Genomic DNA, 18,714 nt, shown 5'->3' with positions numbered 1-18,714 from the left:
GGAAACCTAAGTTCTTGGAGAAAACCCACGGGGAGAACGTACAAACTCCGTACAGACAGCACCCGCAGCCAGGATCGAACCCGGGTCTCTGGCTCTGTAAGTGCTGTACCTCTGCGCCCGTGAATGTGTTGGTACTTTGGGGAGGGAGGGAGTTGGGGATGAAGGGAGGGTGGGGGTGCGGGGAGGCGGGAGGAGGGAGGGGTGTTGGGTGGCAGAGCTCGGGGGGGGGTGACATATTTATATTTAACTTCCTGTCACAAACAAAAGGTTAAATCAACATGACCTTTACTGGTTGCCTAGATTGCTAAATAATTTATGTAGTTGACTCAATCACAGGCCACATTTGTTCTGTGGGCTCGTCTAATCATGTCCTTCATTTAGATTCGAACTCGCACCTGTTCAGCAATTAACATCGCAGAATTTGTGCTTAAATGCCAGTTTTGCTTGACATTTGCAATATTTCCAATTAGTTTTGTACCTGAGTAATTATATGGGGTTATTACCACCTATCAGGCTGAGCGTCGGGCAAATCCCCACACTTCAATCTTTTTCTCCAGGAATATTTGTGCAGAGTGCTTGATCGTTCTGGTGTGGGTTTTGTGTTTAATTTCCGCCCCCTGTGTTAGGCACTCCCTTCAACAGAACTCCATCCTGCACATCTCCCTGTGGGCACCAAAACTGATAATATGCTGCAATTTGCCTTAATGTACTGAGTTCTTTGTTTGCGAACTGACACTGTAGGATCTGGCTCAGTTACCTTGCTTTGAGATACAATCCTCCCTCGTGTCTCTGCTCACGAACACTCTGCAGGCTGTGGTACAGATTCTACGCAATAGCTCAATCTTATAGCAACTGTGAAGACCGTTTGGCCCATCCTGGCTGTGCTAGCTCTTTGAAAGAACAATGCAATTCATCTTACTCTCTGCATCCAAATCTATTTCGAAAACATCTACTGAATCTGTTTGTAGTAGCCCTGTCCCACGGTACGAGTTCATTCCAAGAGCTCTCCCGAGTTAAAAAAAATCAAACTCGTGGTAAGCACGAAGAATGAACGTAGCGGGTACGTCGGAGCTCGGGGACGTCTCTTAGCGCTAACGGCGGGTACTCGGGAAGTCGCGCTAAGGACAGTTAAACAAGAGATGTCGGCGGTGGTATACAGAGATATGGAACAAATGAACAAAAGATATGCAAAAAAGTAAAGGGGCTGTCCCACAGTACGAGCTAATTCAAGAGTTCTCCCGAGTTTCCCCTGATTCGAACTCGGAGAATTACGGTAATAGCCGCTCTCGTGGACATTTTTCAACATGTTGAAAAATCTTCACGAGTCTTCACGAGCTTACCACGTTTCCTGAGTACCTGCCGTTAGTGTTACGAGCCGCTAAGAGACATCCCCGAGCTCCAACGTACCCGCTACGTACATTCTACGTGCTTACCACGAGTTTGAATTTTTTTTTTAATTTTTAAGACTACAAAAGGTAGTAAACACTGTCCCAGTCCATCATCGGCTCTGACCTCCCTTCCATCGAGGGGATTTATCGCAGTCACTGCCTCAAAAAGGCTGGCAGTATCATCAAAGACCCACACCATCCTGGCCACACACTCATCTCTCTGCTACCTTCAGGTAGAAGGTACAGGAGCCTGAAGACTGCAACAACCAGGTTCAGGAATAGCTACTTCCCCACAGCCATCAGGCTATTAAACCTGGCTCGGACAAAACTCTGATTATTAATAACCCATTTTCTGTTATTTGCACTTTATCAGTTTATTTATTCATGTGTGTATATATTTATATTATGGTATATGGACACACTTATCTGTTTTTTAGTAAATGCCTACTATGTTCTGTGTGCTGAAGCAAAGCAAGAATTTCATTGTCCTTTTCAGGGACACATGACAATAAATTCACTTGAACCTGAACTTTAAAGGAAACAGGCCATTGTTGGCTGTGGGCTACGGGGAAACAAGTTACAGACAATGAGACTCAACAAGACGTATACTTTATAGACGTATACATATTCTATGTAGCGACCTATTTGCCTGTAGGTCCAAAATCTCCAACAAGTGGTCTTTAAGGCTTGAGCCAACTTGGAAACTGAAACAAACAGCCTTGAAGGAAATTATACGCTAGGAATCAAAGCTTCAACAGTGTGAACCAGCACCTAATATATCTACACTTTAATATTTTAATGTTTGTACAAGGGATAATGTGTTGTTGAAAACTGGATTCTGAATGTTATACCCAATATTCTCGTTCCACTTTATAACAGTCAGATGTTTAGTGATTCAAGCCATATTTCTGAAGAGAGAAATTTAAGCCATTTGGCCCCAGAAACACAGGAATTTGTTTTCATTAATCATTGCCACTATGAATTTTATCCTGTTTAGAGCGTTTTGAGCTACAGTGATAAATCGCTTGCCAATGCGTGCCAATCTGATCTGGTACATGTTATTCTCCCTGGCAATGCCCACAGGGATTGGCTTATGCAGAAACACAGGTGAAGGCCTAAAGGGCCAACCGAGCATGATACCACTGAGGCTCGGAGTGCAGGAGACCAAAGTGGAGAGAAGTGCCAGCCTAGGGCTTGAAAAGGCAGACTGCAGGAAGGAGGGCCTTCCGGGATAAGGGAAGGTTCTTTCTTCCATTATTCATCTGCTTTGGACACAGCTAGCGAGGCCCAGTATTTATGATCCATCCCTGCCTGCCCTTGAGAAGGTGGTGGTGAGCAGCCTTCTTAAACTGCTGGACCTTCCAATGGAGGTGCTTACCAAGTGCCATTAGGACGTAGAACATAGAAATGTCCTGTCTTCGCAGTGTCTCTCTACGAAACATCATAAGATCATAAGTGATAGAATAGAATTAGGCCATTCAGCCCATCACATCTACTCTGCCATTCACGTTCACAAGTTATAGGAGTAGAATTAGGCCATTCGGCCCATCGAGTCCACTCTGCCATTCAATCATGGCTGATCTGTGCCTCCTAATCCCATTTTCCTGCCTTCTCCCCATGACCTTTGACGCCCATTCCAATCAAGAATCTGTCTATCTCTGCCTTCAAAATATCCACTGACTTGGCCTCCACAGCCCTCTGTGGCAATTAATGTTCACAGATTAACTACCCTCTGACTAAAGATCATGGCTGATCTATCTCTCCCTCCTAACCCCAATCTCCTGCCTTCTCCCCAGAACCTCTGACACCCGAATAAAGTGTCTATCTTTCAGCGCACAAAGATAGTGTAAGATAAATTCCAGCAAAGTGCTGACAGGACTTTATTGCACCTTTTCTTACACTAAGCATTATTTCCTGTCGATGGCTCGATTGTAATCATGTATAGACTTTCCGCTGACTGGTTGGCATGCAACAAAAAGCTTTTCACTGTACTTCAGTCCACGTGACAATAAGCCAAACTAAACTTAGCTAAACTTAGCTTAACTAAAGTAAACTAAACTAAATTAGACTAGACCAGAAGCGTTGTGAAGCAAGTTCCAGAAATTAGACAATAGACAATAGGTGCAGGAGTAGGCCATTTGGCCCTTCGAGACAGCACCGCCATTCAATGTAATCATGGTTGATCATCCCCAATCAGTACCCCGTTCCTGCCTTCTCCCCATATCCCCTGACTCCACTATGTTTAAAAGCCCTATCTAGCTCTCTCTTGAAAGCATCCAGGTCTGGTGACAACATAAGAGCATGGATATTTTTCCCAAGACTTGGGAGGGGAGCCTGCGGGTGACGGTACGCCCAAGTTCCTATGGTCCTCGTCCTTTTTATTTGCAGAAGTCATGGTTTTGGAAGGAACTGTTGGAATAGTTTATATAGACACACAGGCTTTATTATATAGGCTTTCCTCCCTTGCCCGTTAAGATAGTGACAGTATACCTTGTTGAGAGAGGCAGACAGGGCCTTTCTGGTTAATATAGACTAAAGTGCTGGAGAAACGCAGCGGGTGCAGCAGCATCTATGGAGCGAAGGAAATAGGCAACTTGTCGGGTCGAAACCCTTCTACCCTCTCAAGGATGATGCAGTACTCCCCTCAGTGTCCGGAGCGGGAATTGAACCAAGAACCAAGGCTCGGACAATGAGAGAACTGGAGGCAATACCATGTAGGAGAAGTGAATGAAGTGTTGATTGGCCTCTCAACTCCAAGTTGGACCATGGGGGGGGAACAATCCAAGCAAAGCTGACGGGAACAAGTGTTCTAATGGTGTTTTATAGATGTAAACTGGCAACATATTGTTCATGTTATTTAAGAAGGAACTGCAGATGCTGGAAAATGCAAATGCACATGCAGCAGCGTCTATGGAGCGAAGGAAATAGGCAACGTTTCGGGCCGAAACCCTTCAGGGTTTCGGCCCGAAACGTTGCCTATTTCCTTCAGTCTGAAGAAGGGTTTCGGCCCAAAACGTTGCCTATTTCCTTTGCTCCATAGATGCTGCTGCACCCGCTGAGTTTCTCCAGCACTTTTGTCGACCATTGTTCATGTTAAACAGCATCCATCCAGCTAAAACCCACTTTGCACTGCAACGTTCTTTTGCAGAAACATACTTGGGTGCGCTTCGAACACTCCTGGCATTCCCAGGTTCTGCAGTCAGGCAGTTAATGGGCTGGTAAAAAAAAGTCAAACAGTGTTCCTTGTTTTTCTTAAATGATGTATTGTGTTGGGTCAGATTTTCCTGTTGACAGTAATTCCCAGGGGATGCCCGGAGAAATATTCGGAAAACTTTATTTCAGGCATTTCCCAGTGTTCACTCGGAGCAGGGAGACATCTGGTTATTTCATTTCCCAACTGCGAAGAGTTTGGAGTTGACTCTTTGCCTTAATGGCAGCGTTGGCTAATCTCAAATCCAGCTACAGGGAAGCAAGGTTTGGCTTGTGGCTTGTCCAAGAAAGTTTCCTCATGTACAAAAATGTAAGCTTGAAACACGATCATTGAGTTCCTCAATGTGTTTTCAGTTAAGATGCATTCGCAGAAAATATCAAGGATCGGAGCGACAAACACTGTTTTTTAAACTCTCGGAGCTAATGGTGGCTTTGCGTAATAAGGGTTTGGTTTGCTAATTGCTAAAACCACATGAGTTACCATGTTGCATTAACCCTTTGCCCTCACAAAGTTTACTTACTTCCCTAACTAGAAACCCATTACTTACCAAAACACCCCTCACAGAATGCACTCGCTAATGGCTTGCAGACACTCCCGTGGTTTCCTGCATCGCTGACTCTTCTCGACAATTTGCGGTTGGGCATTGTGATATCACTCACTCCTCGTGGCCCTGTCCCACGGTACGAGTTCATTCCAAGCGTTCTCCCGAGTTTGCCCTGATTCGAACTCGGAGATTTACGGTAATAGCAACATAGAAACATAGAAAATAGGTGCAGGAGTAGGCCATTTGGCCCTACGAGTCTGCACCGCCATTTGATATGATCACGGCTGATCATCCAACTCAGTATCCCATACCTGCCTTCTCTCCATACCCCCTGATCCCTTTAGCCACAAGGGCCACATCTAACTCAGGTGGTAATGGCCGCTCGTCGGTACTCGGGGCTCGGGTGGACATTTTTCAACATGTTGAAAAAATCTTCACGAGTCTTCCCGAGCTTACCTGCCATTAGCGAGTCTTCCCGAGTACCTGCCGTTAGCGTTACGAGCCGCTAAGAGAAGTCCCCGAGCTCCGACGTACCCGCTACATTCATTCTCCGTGCTTACCACGAGTTTGATTTTTTTTTAAACTCGGGAGAGGTCTTGGAATGAACTCATACTGTGGAACAGGGCCATAAGACTCCTTCTGGAGACTAATGTGCACATCTGGCACTGGAGGCTGGGTCAGTTTGGTGACTCCATTTTTAAACCATCCTGGCCCTATAATGCACCGTATACCAAGATAGCGCCCAAAACCGGGCGGTTCTCCGAGTGCTGGTCCCAGAAGTGGATCCGCAATCACGTATTACAATCAATCGCTCCACTCTTTAAAACCTTTAGTCATACAGTGTGGAAACAGGCCCTTCAGCCCAACTAGTCCTCACCGACCAACATGTCCCAGCTACAGTCGTCCCACCTGCCCATCCCATCTCTAATCCAACAATAGCATTTCAAACTATGCTGCATGATCTTGCACTTAATGTTATTTGCTTTATCATGTATCTGGCCCGATTGTGATCAAGTATAGGCTTTCCGCTGACTGGTTAGCACGCAACAAAAGCTTTTCACTTTACGAGGGTAGATGTGACAATAAACCAAACTTAACCTAACTTAACTAAACTTAACTTAACTTAACTTAACTTAACTAAACTAAACTAAACTAAACTAAACTAAACTAATCTAAACTAAACTAAACTAAACTAAACTAATCTAAACTAAACTAAACTAAACTAAACTAAACTAATCTAAACTAAACTAAACTAAACTAAACTAAACTAAACTAAACTAAACTTTCTATGTTTCTGCAACAGTGCGGTACTGAGGGCAGGCTACACAGCTAGAATTACATCCTTTCCATCGACAACCTGCTTGATAGGCAATAGACTGAATTTTCGGAGAGCTGTTTTCAATTTTAAATGGTTTTGTTTGCCTGTGTTGCATCAGTTCAGCGATCTTTCCGTTGCACCGTGCAGTTATTTGGAGAGACAATAGGTGCAGGAGTAGGCCATTCGGCCCTTTGAGCCAGCACCACCATTCAATGTGATCATGCCTGATCATCCTCAATCAGTACCCCGTTCCTGCCTTCTCTCCATATCCCCTGACTCCGCTCTCTTTAAGAGCCCTATCTAGCTCTCTCTTGAACGCATCCAGAGAACCTGCCTCCACCGCCCATTGCGGCAGAGAATTCCACGGACACTCAACACTCTGTGAGAAAAAATGTTTCCTCGTCTCCGTTCTAAATGGCTTACACCTTATTCTTAAACTGTGGCCCCTGGTTCTGGACTCCCCCAACATCGGGGACATGTTTCCTGCCTCTAGCGTGTCCAAACCCTTACCAATCTTATATGTTTCAATCAGATCCCCTCTCATCCTTCTAAACTCCAGAGGGTACAAGCCCAGCCGCTCCAGTCTCTCAGCATGCATGCAAGGATTTTTTGAAAGATCGCGGAGTGATTCATGGTGACCCGTCCAACACATGTTCCTCGTTGAACATCCCCAGCACAAGCATGCTATTTGATCATTATCACGTTCCTGTTTGTAGGAACTTGCAGCATACATTTCTGACATGGCAGTATAACAATTTCAATGACTATATAACAAGTGATAATATAAAGGCAAGTCTCCCCTTACGAGGATGATAGACTGGGTCATAAGGTCATAAGGCCATACATTATAGGAGTAGAATTAGGCCATTTGGCCCATCAAGTCTACTCCACCATTCAATCATGGCTGATCAACCTCTCCCTCCTAACCCCATTCTCCTGCCTTCTCCCCATAATCTCTGACACCTGTACTAATCAAGAATCTATCAATCTCTGCCTTAAAAATATCCACTGACGTGCCCTCCATAGCCTCCTGTGGCAAAGAATTCCACAGATTCACCACCCTCTAACTAAAAAGGGTGCAGTGGTTAGAGCAGCTACCTGATAGCTCTATCACCTGCGTTCACTCTTGACTGTCCATGTGGAGTTAACATATCCATGCCGATATGGGTTCCACTAGGCTTTGTACCATTGGAGATCCAACGTAGGCTGGACTTACTGAGCAGAACGTCTATGCATTCAACGTATCCAAACGTCTCACAAATTTGGGGAACTCCATGGAAAACATGCAAGCCATGAAAGGCACAAAGATCATGATCATCTGGATAGTGTTGATGAATGGCAAATTCAGATTCAACTCTGATTGAGTCCTTCCTTAACATTACGATTCATTCATTTACAGAGTACAGTGTTCCATCCATATACGGTATATTCTCCATCCCTAACTACCCCTGCAGTTTGCTGGGCTGTATCTAAGAGCTGTGGGTTTGGAGTTACATATAGGAGAAAGACAGTAGAGAGCATGCTGACCGGTTGCATCGTGGCTTGGTTCGGCAACATGAGCGCCCAGGAGCGGAAAAGCCTACAAAAAGTAGTGAACACTTCCCAGTCCATCATCGCCTCTGACCTCCCTGCCATCGAGAGGATCTATCGCAGTCGCTGCCTCAAAAACGCTGGCAGCATCATCAAGGACCCACACCATCCTGGTCACACTCTCATCTCCCCGCTACCTTCAGGTAGAAGGTACAGGAGCCTGAAGACTGCAACGTCCAGGTTCAGGAATAGCTACTTCCCCACAGCCATCAGGCTATTAAACAACTGAAACAAAACTCTGAATATTAAAAGACCATTATCTGTTTATTTGCACTTTATCTGCTTATTTATTCATGTGTGTATATATTTATATAATGGTATATGGACACACTGATCTGTTCTGTATTCATGCCTACTATATTCTGTTGTGCTGAAGCAAAGCAAGAATTTCATTGTTCTATACAGGGACACATGACAATAAACTCTCTTGAATCTTGAATCTTGATAACCAATTTTGTTCCCCAAGGAACTCTGATGAAGTCAGATGGGCTTTGCGGGCCTGTGGTGGCTTCAAGCTCACGGTTACTTGGTCTTTAGTTTGCTGTCACTTGGTCATTGAACTGACATCTTTAAATCTTTAGTCCAAACCTATAGAGCAAAGACTCGTGGGTTTGCAGGTTAGTTGGCCTCCATGCATTGCCTCCAGTGTAGGGAGTGGATGGGAATGTGGGAAAACATAGAAATAGGTGTGACTGGGTGATAGAATGTAGAAACAAAGAACTGCAGATGCTGGTTTATGCCAATGATAGACACAAAGTGGTGGAGTAACTCAGTGAGTTAGGCATGAGATGCTGCCTGACCCGCTGAGTTATTCCATCACATTGTGTCTATCATGGTGAATGAGTGAGAGTTGGTCGGTGGGGACTCATTGGGTTAAAGGACCTGTTTTTATACTTTATCTCTAAACAACTTTTTTTCCCTCTCTTTCCCAGTTCTGATGATAGGGTCCCGAACCTAAAACTTTCATTATTTCCCCTTCCACAGATGCTGCCTGACCAGCAGCGTTTAGTTTAGAGATTCACCTTGGAAACAGGCTCTTCGGTCCACCGAATCCGCACTGATCAGCGATCCCTGCACACTAAAACTATCCTACACACTAGGGACAATTTACCATTTTTACCAAAAGCCAATTAACCAACAAACCTGGACGTCTTTGGGGTGTTTCAAGCATTTTCTGGTCTTGTTTCAGATTACCAACCTGTGTAGATTTGGTTTAAGGTTTCATTTACTGTGGAATAACTGTTCACCAACAAAGCCCATTAAACCAACACATCCATAATGAGTCACACACACACACACACAGCTTTCCTCTTGCATTTAGCTCTTACATCCACAGTTGTGCACAGCAAGAGAACCATTTCTGTTGGGGGCCTTCCAGCTAAAGGAATCCAGAGAGCAACAGCAAGCAAGTTGATTACATTACCTCGATCAGGGGGCCAAGAGCCCTGAATCATCTGCTTTGGGGCAACTTACAATGTAATGAGCAGATTAGCACCAACAACATAGGAGACTGTTCCAATAAGCAATGACTAGCTAGCAAGCTGCTCCCTTCAATATGTTTCAATGGCTTGGGGCAAAACAAACTTGGAAGACCTATGTGATGAAACACAAGTTCAATGAGCAATCCACCAAGACGTGTCACTTTTGTATAAACATAACAATATATTTTTTTAATCCCGTGGCTAAAGGCATCCAATTTTTCTGGTTAAACTTATATAGATACCAAATAGTTGACTGGGCATTCAGTCTCATTTTCAAAGGGATTGCGTGATGTTCATCTCATAACCTGTTGCTTGGCTGTGATCAATGGTCTCAAACTACAATGTTCTGCTATGTAGAACCTTCACAAAGTCGAACCACCAAATGATTCAAGTGTCGCCAAAGCTACCGGCCAGAGACAAAGAAAAAACCCAGATACATTCACCTTTATCCGTCTTCACAGATGCTGACAGGCCTGGTGAGTATTCACAGAGTATGTTGACTTTATCAGAGATATAAGAGACTGAAGATACTGGAATCTGGAGCAAAAGAACAAATTGCAGGAGGAACTCAGTGGGTCAACCAGCATCTGTGAGTGGAAAAGAATTGTCTGTTTTGAAGAGTCCTACAGTGTGGAAACAGGCCCTTCGGCCCAGCTTGCCCACACCGGCCAACATGTCCCAGCTACACTAGTCCCACCTGCCTGCGTTTGGCCCATATCCCTCCATACCTGTCCTATCCATGTACCTGCCCACCTGTTTCTTAAATGTCGCAATAGTCCCAGCCTCAACCACCTCCTCTGGCAGCTTGTTCCATACACCCACCACACATTTGTGTGAAAATGTTACCCCTCAGATTCCTATTAAATCTTTTCCCCTTCACCTTAAACCTACGTCCTCTGGTCCTCGATTACCCGACTCTGGGCAAGAAACTCTGTGCATCTACTTGATCTGTTCCTCTTATGATTTTATACACCTCTATACCATCAATGATTCCTGTTCTCCAGAGATGCTGCCTGACCCGCTGAATTACTCCAGCCATTTGTGTCTGTCTTCTGTCTATGTTTTGAGTCGAGACCTCCACCAGGAATAATCTCAATTTGACAATGAGTTCCACTTACACAGATGCTGCTCGACCCACTGAGTTCCTCCGGCAATTTGTTTTGTGCCTCCGTTTTTATCTCAGATTTCCAGCCCGTGCAGTTTTCAGTATTTTAGTCAACTATGATATCTTTCTGCCCTAATCTGTGTGTAAACTTGTAACCCAAGTTACATCGCCATGCCTTAACCTGGATTGCAACCTTGTCGTGGTCGGGGAGCGTGTGTGCCTCAGTCACCCCTAGAGCTATGCCAGCAGGAGATTCGTCTCCTGTTAGGGTCTCCCATGCTGGACAGGTCGAAGGGTAGAGGCGAGACGAAGAGCGATCCACTTGTCCTCCAGGTTGGAGGTTGAGCACAGGGCTAACATCCCTGTCTCGTGAAACAAACATGTTACGGAAACAGCATCTGAAGGAAACAACACTATTGAGTGGAGGATGTTCGTTGCTGCCCTACATGCCAGGAGGCATAATAGGCAGTAAGTAAGTAAGTAGGTAAGCCTTGGATTAGTTGCTACAGACACCAGTTATACAGGACCATTGCTGCAATCTGTGCCAATCTTACCATCAACTGCTCACAGCCAACTCGCCCTCCCCACTTCCTTCTGAGAGAGATGACGAGACTCCACTGACCACGTTGAACACAGGGCGGCAAAACTGGGGAGGGGGAAGCAGCTTAAAGCATCCCGCCCCGCCCCAACCCCCACCTTTCCAAGGCAAGGCTCCAAACACTTCACCTCGGCAGGACTGTGAGACACTGTTTCCTACCTGTCAATGATGACTGGGTCCGATGGAGTTTCGTTCCTGTTGCCACAGCTCTTCTTTTCACAGCAGCGGCTGCAAGGAAGCAGAGAGATCAGTCAGCAGCACAATTAACACTAGTGGCAGAGTCTAGCACCAGAGGCCACAGCCCCAGAATTAAAGGACGTACCTTTTCTTGATTAGTACAGGTGTCAGAAGTTATGGGGACAAGGCAGGAGAAAGAAGTTAGGAGGGAGAGATAGATCATGAATGATTGAACAGAAACACAGAAACATAGATGCAGGAGTAGGCCATTCGGCCCTTCGAGGCAGAACCACCATCCCAATATGATCATGGCTGATCATCCAAAATCAGTTCCCTGTTCCTGCTTTTCCCCCATATCCCTTAGCCCTAAGAGCTATATCGGATGGTGGACTAGACTAGATGGGCCAAATGGCCTAATTCTACTCCTATCGCTTACGACCTACGACCTTTAGAAACGAGATGAGGAGCAAATTCTTTAGTCAGAGGGTGGTGAATCTGTGGAATTCATTGCCACAGAAGGCTGTGGAGGCCAAGTCAATGGATATGTCTAAGACAAAGATAGACGGATTCTTGATTATACAAGTTTGTAGGTTAATTGTTTATGGTAAAAATTGTAAAATTGTCCCTAACATGCAGGATAGTATTAGTGCATGGGGATCACTAGTTGGTGCGATGGGCCTGTTTACGCACTGTTTCTCCAAACTAAAAATGCACGGAATTTTCTTGAATGCATCAATTTTTTTTACCCAAAGTAGGGGAATGAAGAATAAAGATACATGGGTTTAAGGTGAGCAGGGGAAGATTTAATAGGCATCTGAGGGACAACCTTTCCACCCAGAGCGCGGTGCATTTAAGGAAGGAGCTGCTGGAGGAGGTAGTTGATGCAGGTACAGTAACAACAATTGAAAGACATCGAGACAGATACATGAATAGGAAAAGTTTAGAGAGATATGAATCAAATGCGAGCACAGAAGACTAGCTTGGATGAGGCATCTTAGTTGGAATGGAGGAGTTGGGCCGAAGGGCCTGTTTTTGTGCTGGATGACTCTAAAATATTTCCCCAGTATGTAAACCCAGTGAGAGTCCCACGAACAAACCTGTAGACATCCTGACGACTCCCAGCTCAGAAACACAGCAAAGTGATGACTGTGCCTTTATTATCCTCAAGCCAAATCATCTTATTATTGGAATAACACCAGGAAAGCTCACTCTGCACATGGTTCATTTCCGCAACAATGAACGCGATGTTTATTTAATATTGCATGGATACAGCCATTGAAACAGCAACAAAGGAATATGGGGGAACTGGGGATAACTGGCTGATCGTTTCACTAAACAGCATCGCTCGTTCTGCCTGAGCCTACCTGATCTCCCGGTTGCTAAACACTTTAATTCTCCTTCCCATTCCCACCCAGACCTTTCTGTCCTAGGTCTCCTCCATTGTCAGAGTTAGGCTAAACGCAAATTGGAGGAACAGCTTGGACAGCTTATGGCCCAGTGGTATGAATATTGATTTCTCTAACTTCAAGTAATCCCTCTCTCCCTCTATCCCTCCCCCACCCAACTTGCACCAGCTTCTCGTTTTCACCCAACAAACAGCTAACAATGGCCTTATCATCGTTTACTTTTTTGCATATCTTTCATTCATTGTTCTTTATCTCTCTACATCATCGTCTATATCTCCCATATCCCTAACCAGTCTGAAGAAGGGTCTCGACCCGAAATGTTACCCATTCCTTCTCTCCAGATATACTGCCTGTCCCGCTGAGTTAATCCAGCTTTTTTTGTCTATCTTCGGTTTAAACCAGCATCTGCAGTTCCTTCCTACACTATCTACCAACCTGGTTGAACACTGAACAGACGCCGGTCGCAGCTGAGATCCATTTACATTCCTGGTCCACGTGATCTTTGCGGTGCTCGCTTCTCATGTCACGGTGACAATTTGACCCAAATAATTTTCTAGAACTTTAATCTTCTGTACATATTTTTTGTCTCAATTTGGATTCAATCACACAATCGGTAACATCAATGTTCTGACTGACAGCCATTAATAACGGGTCTTTTCTGACTTTTCGCCAAATTGCATTGACTTTTTGGTGGATTTTGTATTAGTCAAGGTGGTGGCGTGAAGCTCCTCTCTAGAACACAGTGAGGCCAGGCTGTCAATTGAATTATTTAGGTGGAGATTGCCAAATTCTTGATTAGTGCTGGTGTCAGAGGTTACGGGGAGAAGGCAGGAGAATGGGATTGCGAGGGAAATATAGATCAGGCATGATTGAATGCTGGAGTAGACTTGATGGGCTGAATGGCCTAATTCTCTTCCTAGAAATTAACTTACGAACTCATGACCCATAATGGTGTAGTAATGCTTCTAAAAATAGAAATAGAAACTAATAGAAACTTACAAAATTCTTACAAAATTCTTAAGGGCTTGGGCAGGCTACATGCAGGAAGATTGTTCCCGATGTTGGGGAAGTCCAGAACAAGGGGTCACAGTTTAAGGATAAGGGGGAAGTCTTTTAGGACCGAGATGTGAAAATCATTTTTTACACAGAGAGTGGTGAATCTGTGGAATTCTCTGCCACAGAAGGTAGTTGAGGCCACTGTTCATTGGCTATATTTAAGGGAGAGTTAGATGTGGCCCTTGTGGCTAAAGGGATCAGAAGGTATGGCGAGAAGGCAGGGATGGGATACTGAGTTGGATGATCAGCCATGATCATATTGAATGGCAATGCAGGCTCGAAGGGCCGAATGGCCTACTCCTGCACCTATTTTCTATGTTTCTATGTTTCTATATTAAGCTGTACCACTGCCTCTAAAAAGTTTAAAAATTAGATTTTCACATTTTTAGATGTTTTAATATTATGATAAAATTACTAAAGTTTAAAAAGTGGAATGTATTTATTAATTGAGCAGTCAGGCCCTTAAGCAGCTTACAGGATGACAATCTACCATAGACACCAACAGCAAGGAATAATATCATACGGTCATAATATTAAATGCAGAGTAGATCTTCCTCTACATTATCCCGTCAAACACTCCCATGGTAGACAAACCATTGAGGAGACACAGAATAACACCAACCTCCCAGAATAGCCCCAACTGAATCCATTATCCTGTCAAAAATAAATGGCAAAGCTTCAAGAAGACTATCTATATCTCTTGTTTCCCTTATTCCTAACCGGTCTGAAGAAGGGTCTCGAACCGAAACGTCACCCATTCCTTCCTCTCCAGTGATGCTGCCTGTCCAGCTTTTTGTGTCTATCTTCAAGAAGGCAGCAAGGGATAGGGAGAGGCAGACTGCCTAAAAATGCTTAAAGTCCTCATCATGTTTAAGGAGGGTTGAAACTGAACATGTGTAACTGGCATTGCAGTCTACTCTGTTGAAGAAGGAACTGCAGATGCTGGAAATTAAGCAACCTCAACCTCTCAACTGAATCCATTACCCTGTCAAAAATAAATTGCAAAGCTTCAAGAAGACCATCTATATCTCTCATTTCCCTTATCCCTAGCCATTCTGAAGAAGGGTCTCGACCCGAAATGTCACCTATTCCCTCGCTCCATAGATGCTGCCTCACCCGCTGAGTTGTCCAGCATTTTTGTCTACCTTGCAGTCTACGCTAGTCAGATTCTGTTCTCTGTTTCAAAGGGCAAATGGCTATTGTAGAACATGGTAACGGGGGTAACATACATATGCTGATCTGTAATGGGGTGGAATTGGGCTGTGTTTACTCTGCTGTGTCTTTCGGGGCCATATGATTTAGAATTGTAATAAGATCATTCGGAAGAAGGAAAAATTCTAAAGTGCCTGCTGCAGTAAACAACACAAAAAAGGAAAATCTTTACATAAGGTGTAGTAGATTCATCTTTGTCTGCGGAGCAATCTCCTAGTATGATCCCAGTGATCACCATATTTGGTGCTGTTAAATAAAGTCGCGATTGTCTTTCCCTGATCTTTGTGTTGTGTTTTAAAGTTCTCTTTCACAACCCCCAGAGGTTCGAGAGCTGGGCTGAAGCAACCAAATTCATTTCACACAGTATTCTTGGAAGAATCAAACAGCGGTGACTCGGTTACGAAAAAACGAAAATTAGAATGGACATCTTTAGTGGTTCAAATTCAGACCAGGATATTTGGCAATGTTAAAGCTATCTTTACATTTGCCCTGGCACTGATTTTAGCTAATTCCAAAACTATTTTCTCTTCTGGGAGTAATTTGAATGTCAAGAAGCATATACTAGTATCCTGACGATGTCAGATGCTGACATCACAGTGCTCTCACTCGCAAATGAAAGCAGAGGTCTTTGTCTTTGTGCCACTCACTTTTTTTGGGGGGCCGATGGACATCTTGTGCCCTGCCCAGTGATGTGTCTCGGGAACACCTATCGAGAGAAGGTGCAAGGATTGGATCGCCTGCCTGTGAAATCACCCCACACTGAATTCCTGACTGCACAAATCCAGCTGGAGCCAATTGTCGAATGGAGGCCAGGCCTTTTTCCCGCAGGACGACAAAAATGTTGGACACAAGAATCTGCTACGTAATCGTTCCACTGTAGTGGGGCCCTGTTTGCTTGCAGAGCTGGATGCATTCTATCGCTGAGTTTCTGTTAGGAATGGTCAGGATAATTGGATAAATCCGAGCGCAGAACACAGGTATGGAGATGGAAGATTGGCCATTGGTGTGTGACAAAGTGTTGTAGATCATGGAGCTGCTCCCCCAGAGACCTGCCGTCCATCCCGCCCTCCCCCGCTATCTGTCTGTCTGTCTGGAGTCTGCACGTGCTCCATGTGTGACCTTGTGGGTTTCCTCTGGGTGCCCCAGTTTCCTCCCACATCCCAAAGATGCAAGGGTGGGTGAACTAAGCATTGGAAATTGTCAAAGACAGACATAAAAAGCTGCGGTAACTCAGCGGGTCAGGCAGCAACTCTGGAGAAATAGAATAGGGGACGTTTTGGGTTGAGACCAGTTTACAATACAATACAAAACAAGCGTTTTTATTCGTCACTTACACATAAAGTGCAAGTGAAATGAATTTGCCAGCAGCTGTACAATGAAAAAGAACACACAAAAACACAATAAAAACAGCATCTGCAGTTCCTTCCATTACATTGGAAATTGCCAGACTGTTGAAGACTGCTGAAACGTCACCTATCCATGTTCTCCAGAGATGCTGCTTGCCTTGCTGAGTTACTCCAGCACTTTGTGTCTTTTTTTTTGTCTACCTGCATCTGCAGTTTTTTAGTTTAATTTAGAGATACAGTGCGGAAACAGGCCCTTCGGCCCACTGGGTCCGTGCCGACCAGCAATACCCACACACTAACGCTATCCTATTCACACTAGGGACAATTTACAATTAGACCAAGCCAATTAACCTAGAAACCCGTACGTCTTTGGAGTGTATGAAGAAACCGGAGATCGCAGAGAAAATCCACGCAGGTCATGGAGAGAACGTACAAACTCCGTACAGACAGCACCCGTAGTCAGGATTCAACGCGGGCCTCTGGCGCTGTAAGGCAGCAACTCTGACGCCCAAATCTGAGGAAGGACATTATTGCCATAGAGGGAGTGCAGAGACGGTTCACCAGATTGATTCCTGGGATGTCACGACTGTCTTATGAAGAAAGACTGGATAGACTTGGTTTATACTCTCTAGAATTTAGGAGATTGAGAGGGGATCTTATAGAAACTTACAAAATTCTTAAGGGGTTGGACAGGCTAGATGCAGGAAGATTGTTCCCGATGTTAGGGATGTCCAGGACAAGGGGTCACAGCTTAAGGATAAGGGGGAAATCCTTTAAAACCGAGATGAGAAGAACTTTTTTCACACAGAGAGTGGTGAATCTCTGGAACTCTCTGCCACAGAGGGTAGTTGAGGCCAGTTCATTGGCTATATTTAAGAGGGAGTTAGATGTGGCCCTTGTGGCTAAGGGAATCAGGGGGTATGGAGAGAAGGCAGGTACAGGATACTGAGTTGGATGATCAGCCATGATCATATTGAATGGCGGTGCAGGCTCGAAGGGCCGAATGGCCTACTCCTGCACCTAATTTCTATGTTTCTATGTTTCTATGTTTGTAATTGCAGCATCGGCAGATTTTTGCTTTAGCTCCACAGGTAAGACATTACAGTGCAGACACTCTGCAACACACAGCTAGGATCCATTGGACTCCAGCCAGGTGCCAACCATTTCAAAAATCCAAATTGTGGGATTTCCAATCAGAGGCCACATTTCTGCAGCCGCGTACTGGACCAGCAACCTATCTGAAAAGTAAAAAAACACCACAGCCAATTACGGGCTGTTTGAATTGGGAGCTGTTAGAATTACAACCCAGTATGAATATTGATTTCTCTAACTTCAAGTAACCCTTGCTTTCCCTCTCTCTGTTCCTCCCCCACCCTAGTTCCCCGACTAGTTTCACTGTCCACCTGATTAATTTGTACTGATTCTATGCCTTGTGGCCACCTTGCCCTCAGCTAGCAATGAAAGATTCAACATCAGTCTGAAGAATGGTCTCGACCCGAAACGTCACCTATTCATTTGCTCCATAGACGCTGCCTCACCCGCTGTGTTTCTCCAGCATTTTTATCTACCTACATTTCCTTGACCATTGTCTGCTTTGATCTGTCGTTTTCACACCTTACCCTTCCATATCTCTGTGTCTCCCTTTCCTCTGACTCTCAGTCTGAAGAAGGGTCTCGACCCGAATAGTCATCCATTCCTTCTCTCCAGATGCTGCCTGACCCCCTGAGTTACTCCAGAATTTTCTTTGAATTGGAATTACTTAAATTGTGCCACCAAATTATGAATGCCAACCTGGCGAAAAAACAATATCTGTTTTGGCGATTTAGGACGGATTAAAAATTGTCCTGATCGCTAGCTAAACCCTCGTGATTTTCATTGGGATCATTCAATGACCTTGATTCTTAGATAGACAAAAGTGCTGGAGAAACTCAGCGGGTGCAGCAGCATCTATGGAGCGAAGGAAATAGGCAACGTTTCGGGCCGAAACCCTTCTTCAGACTGACGTCGATTCTTAACTGCCTCCCCAGTTCAGGAACAATAAATGCTGGCAATTATCAGGTTAGATCGGGGGGAGTTCTCCCCACCACGGGTACCATGTAATCCCATGCTACCTGCTCCATGGTCGGAGAGTCGCCGACTAAACCGTCTCCCCCACCTGGTTTGCTATCGACCCCCAGCAGGACCAAAAACAAGAGCTGTGAAAGTGCGGATGTGCTCATAGCGAGCCAACGGCCATCCACACTTCAGTAGATGTCCCAATCACTGTTGCACAGAGCAGGGGT

The 18,714-nt window shown here is 44.8% G+C and overlaps 1 protein-coding gene across 6 annotated transcripts in view; it reads right to left on the bottom strand.

The window, feature by feature from the left end:
* LOC129713311 (transcription factor COE2) overlaps window positions 1-18,714 on the bottom strand; it is a 219,168-nt gene that overhangs the window by 163,649 nt on the left and 36,805 nt on the right. For all 6 annotated transcript variants that reach the window (XM_055662280.1, XM_055662277.1, XM_055662278.1 and 3 more), the window contains one exon: window positions 11,395-11,463. In XM_055662280.1, the coding sequence (XP_055518255.1) occupies window positions 11,395-11,463 (69 nt within the window). The remainder of the gene's footprint in view (window positions 1-11,394; window positions 11,464-18,714) is intronic.

This window comes from Leucoraja erinacea, chromosome 35, assembly GCF_028641065.1.
Source record: "Leucoraja erinacea ecotype New England chromosome 35, Leri_hhj_1, whole genome shotgun sequence".
NCBI lineage: Eukaryota > Metazoa > Chordata > Chondrichthyes > Rajiformes > Rajidae > Leucoraja > Leucoraja erinaceus.
The sequence above is the reverse complement of the archived record's forward strand: the minus strand, read 5'-3'. Positions and strand labels throughout refer to the sequence as shown.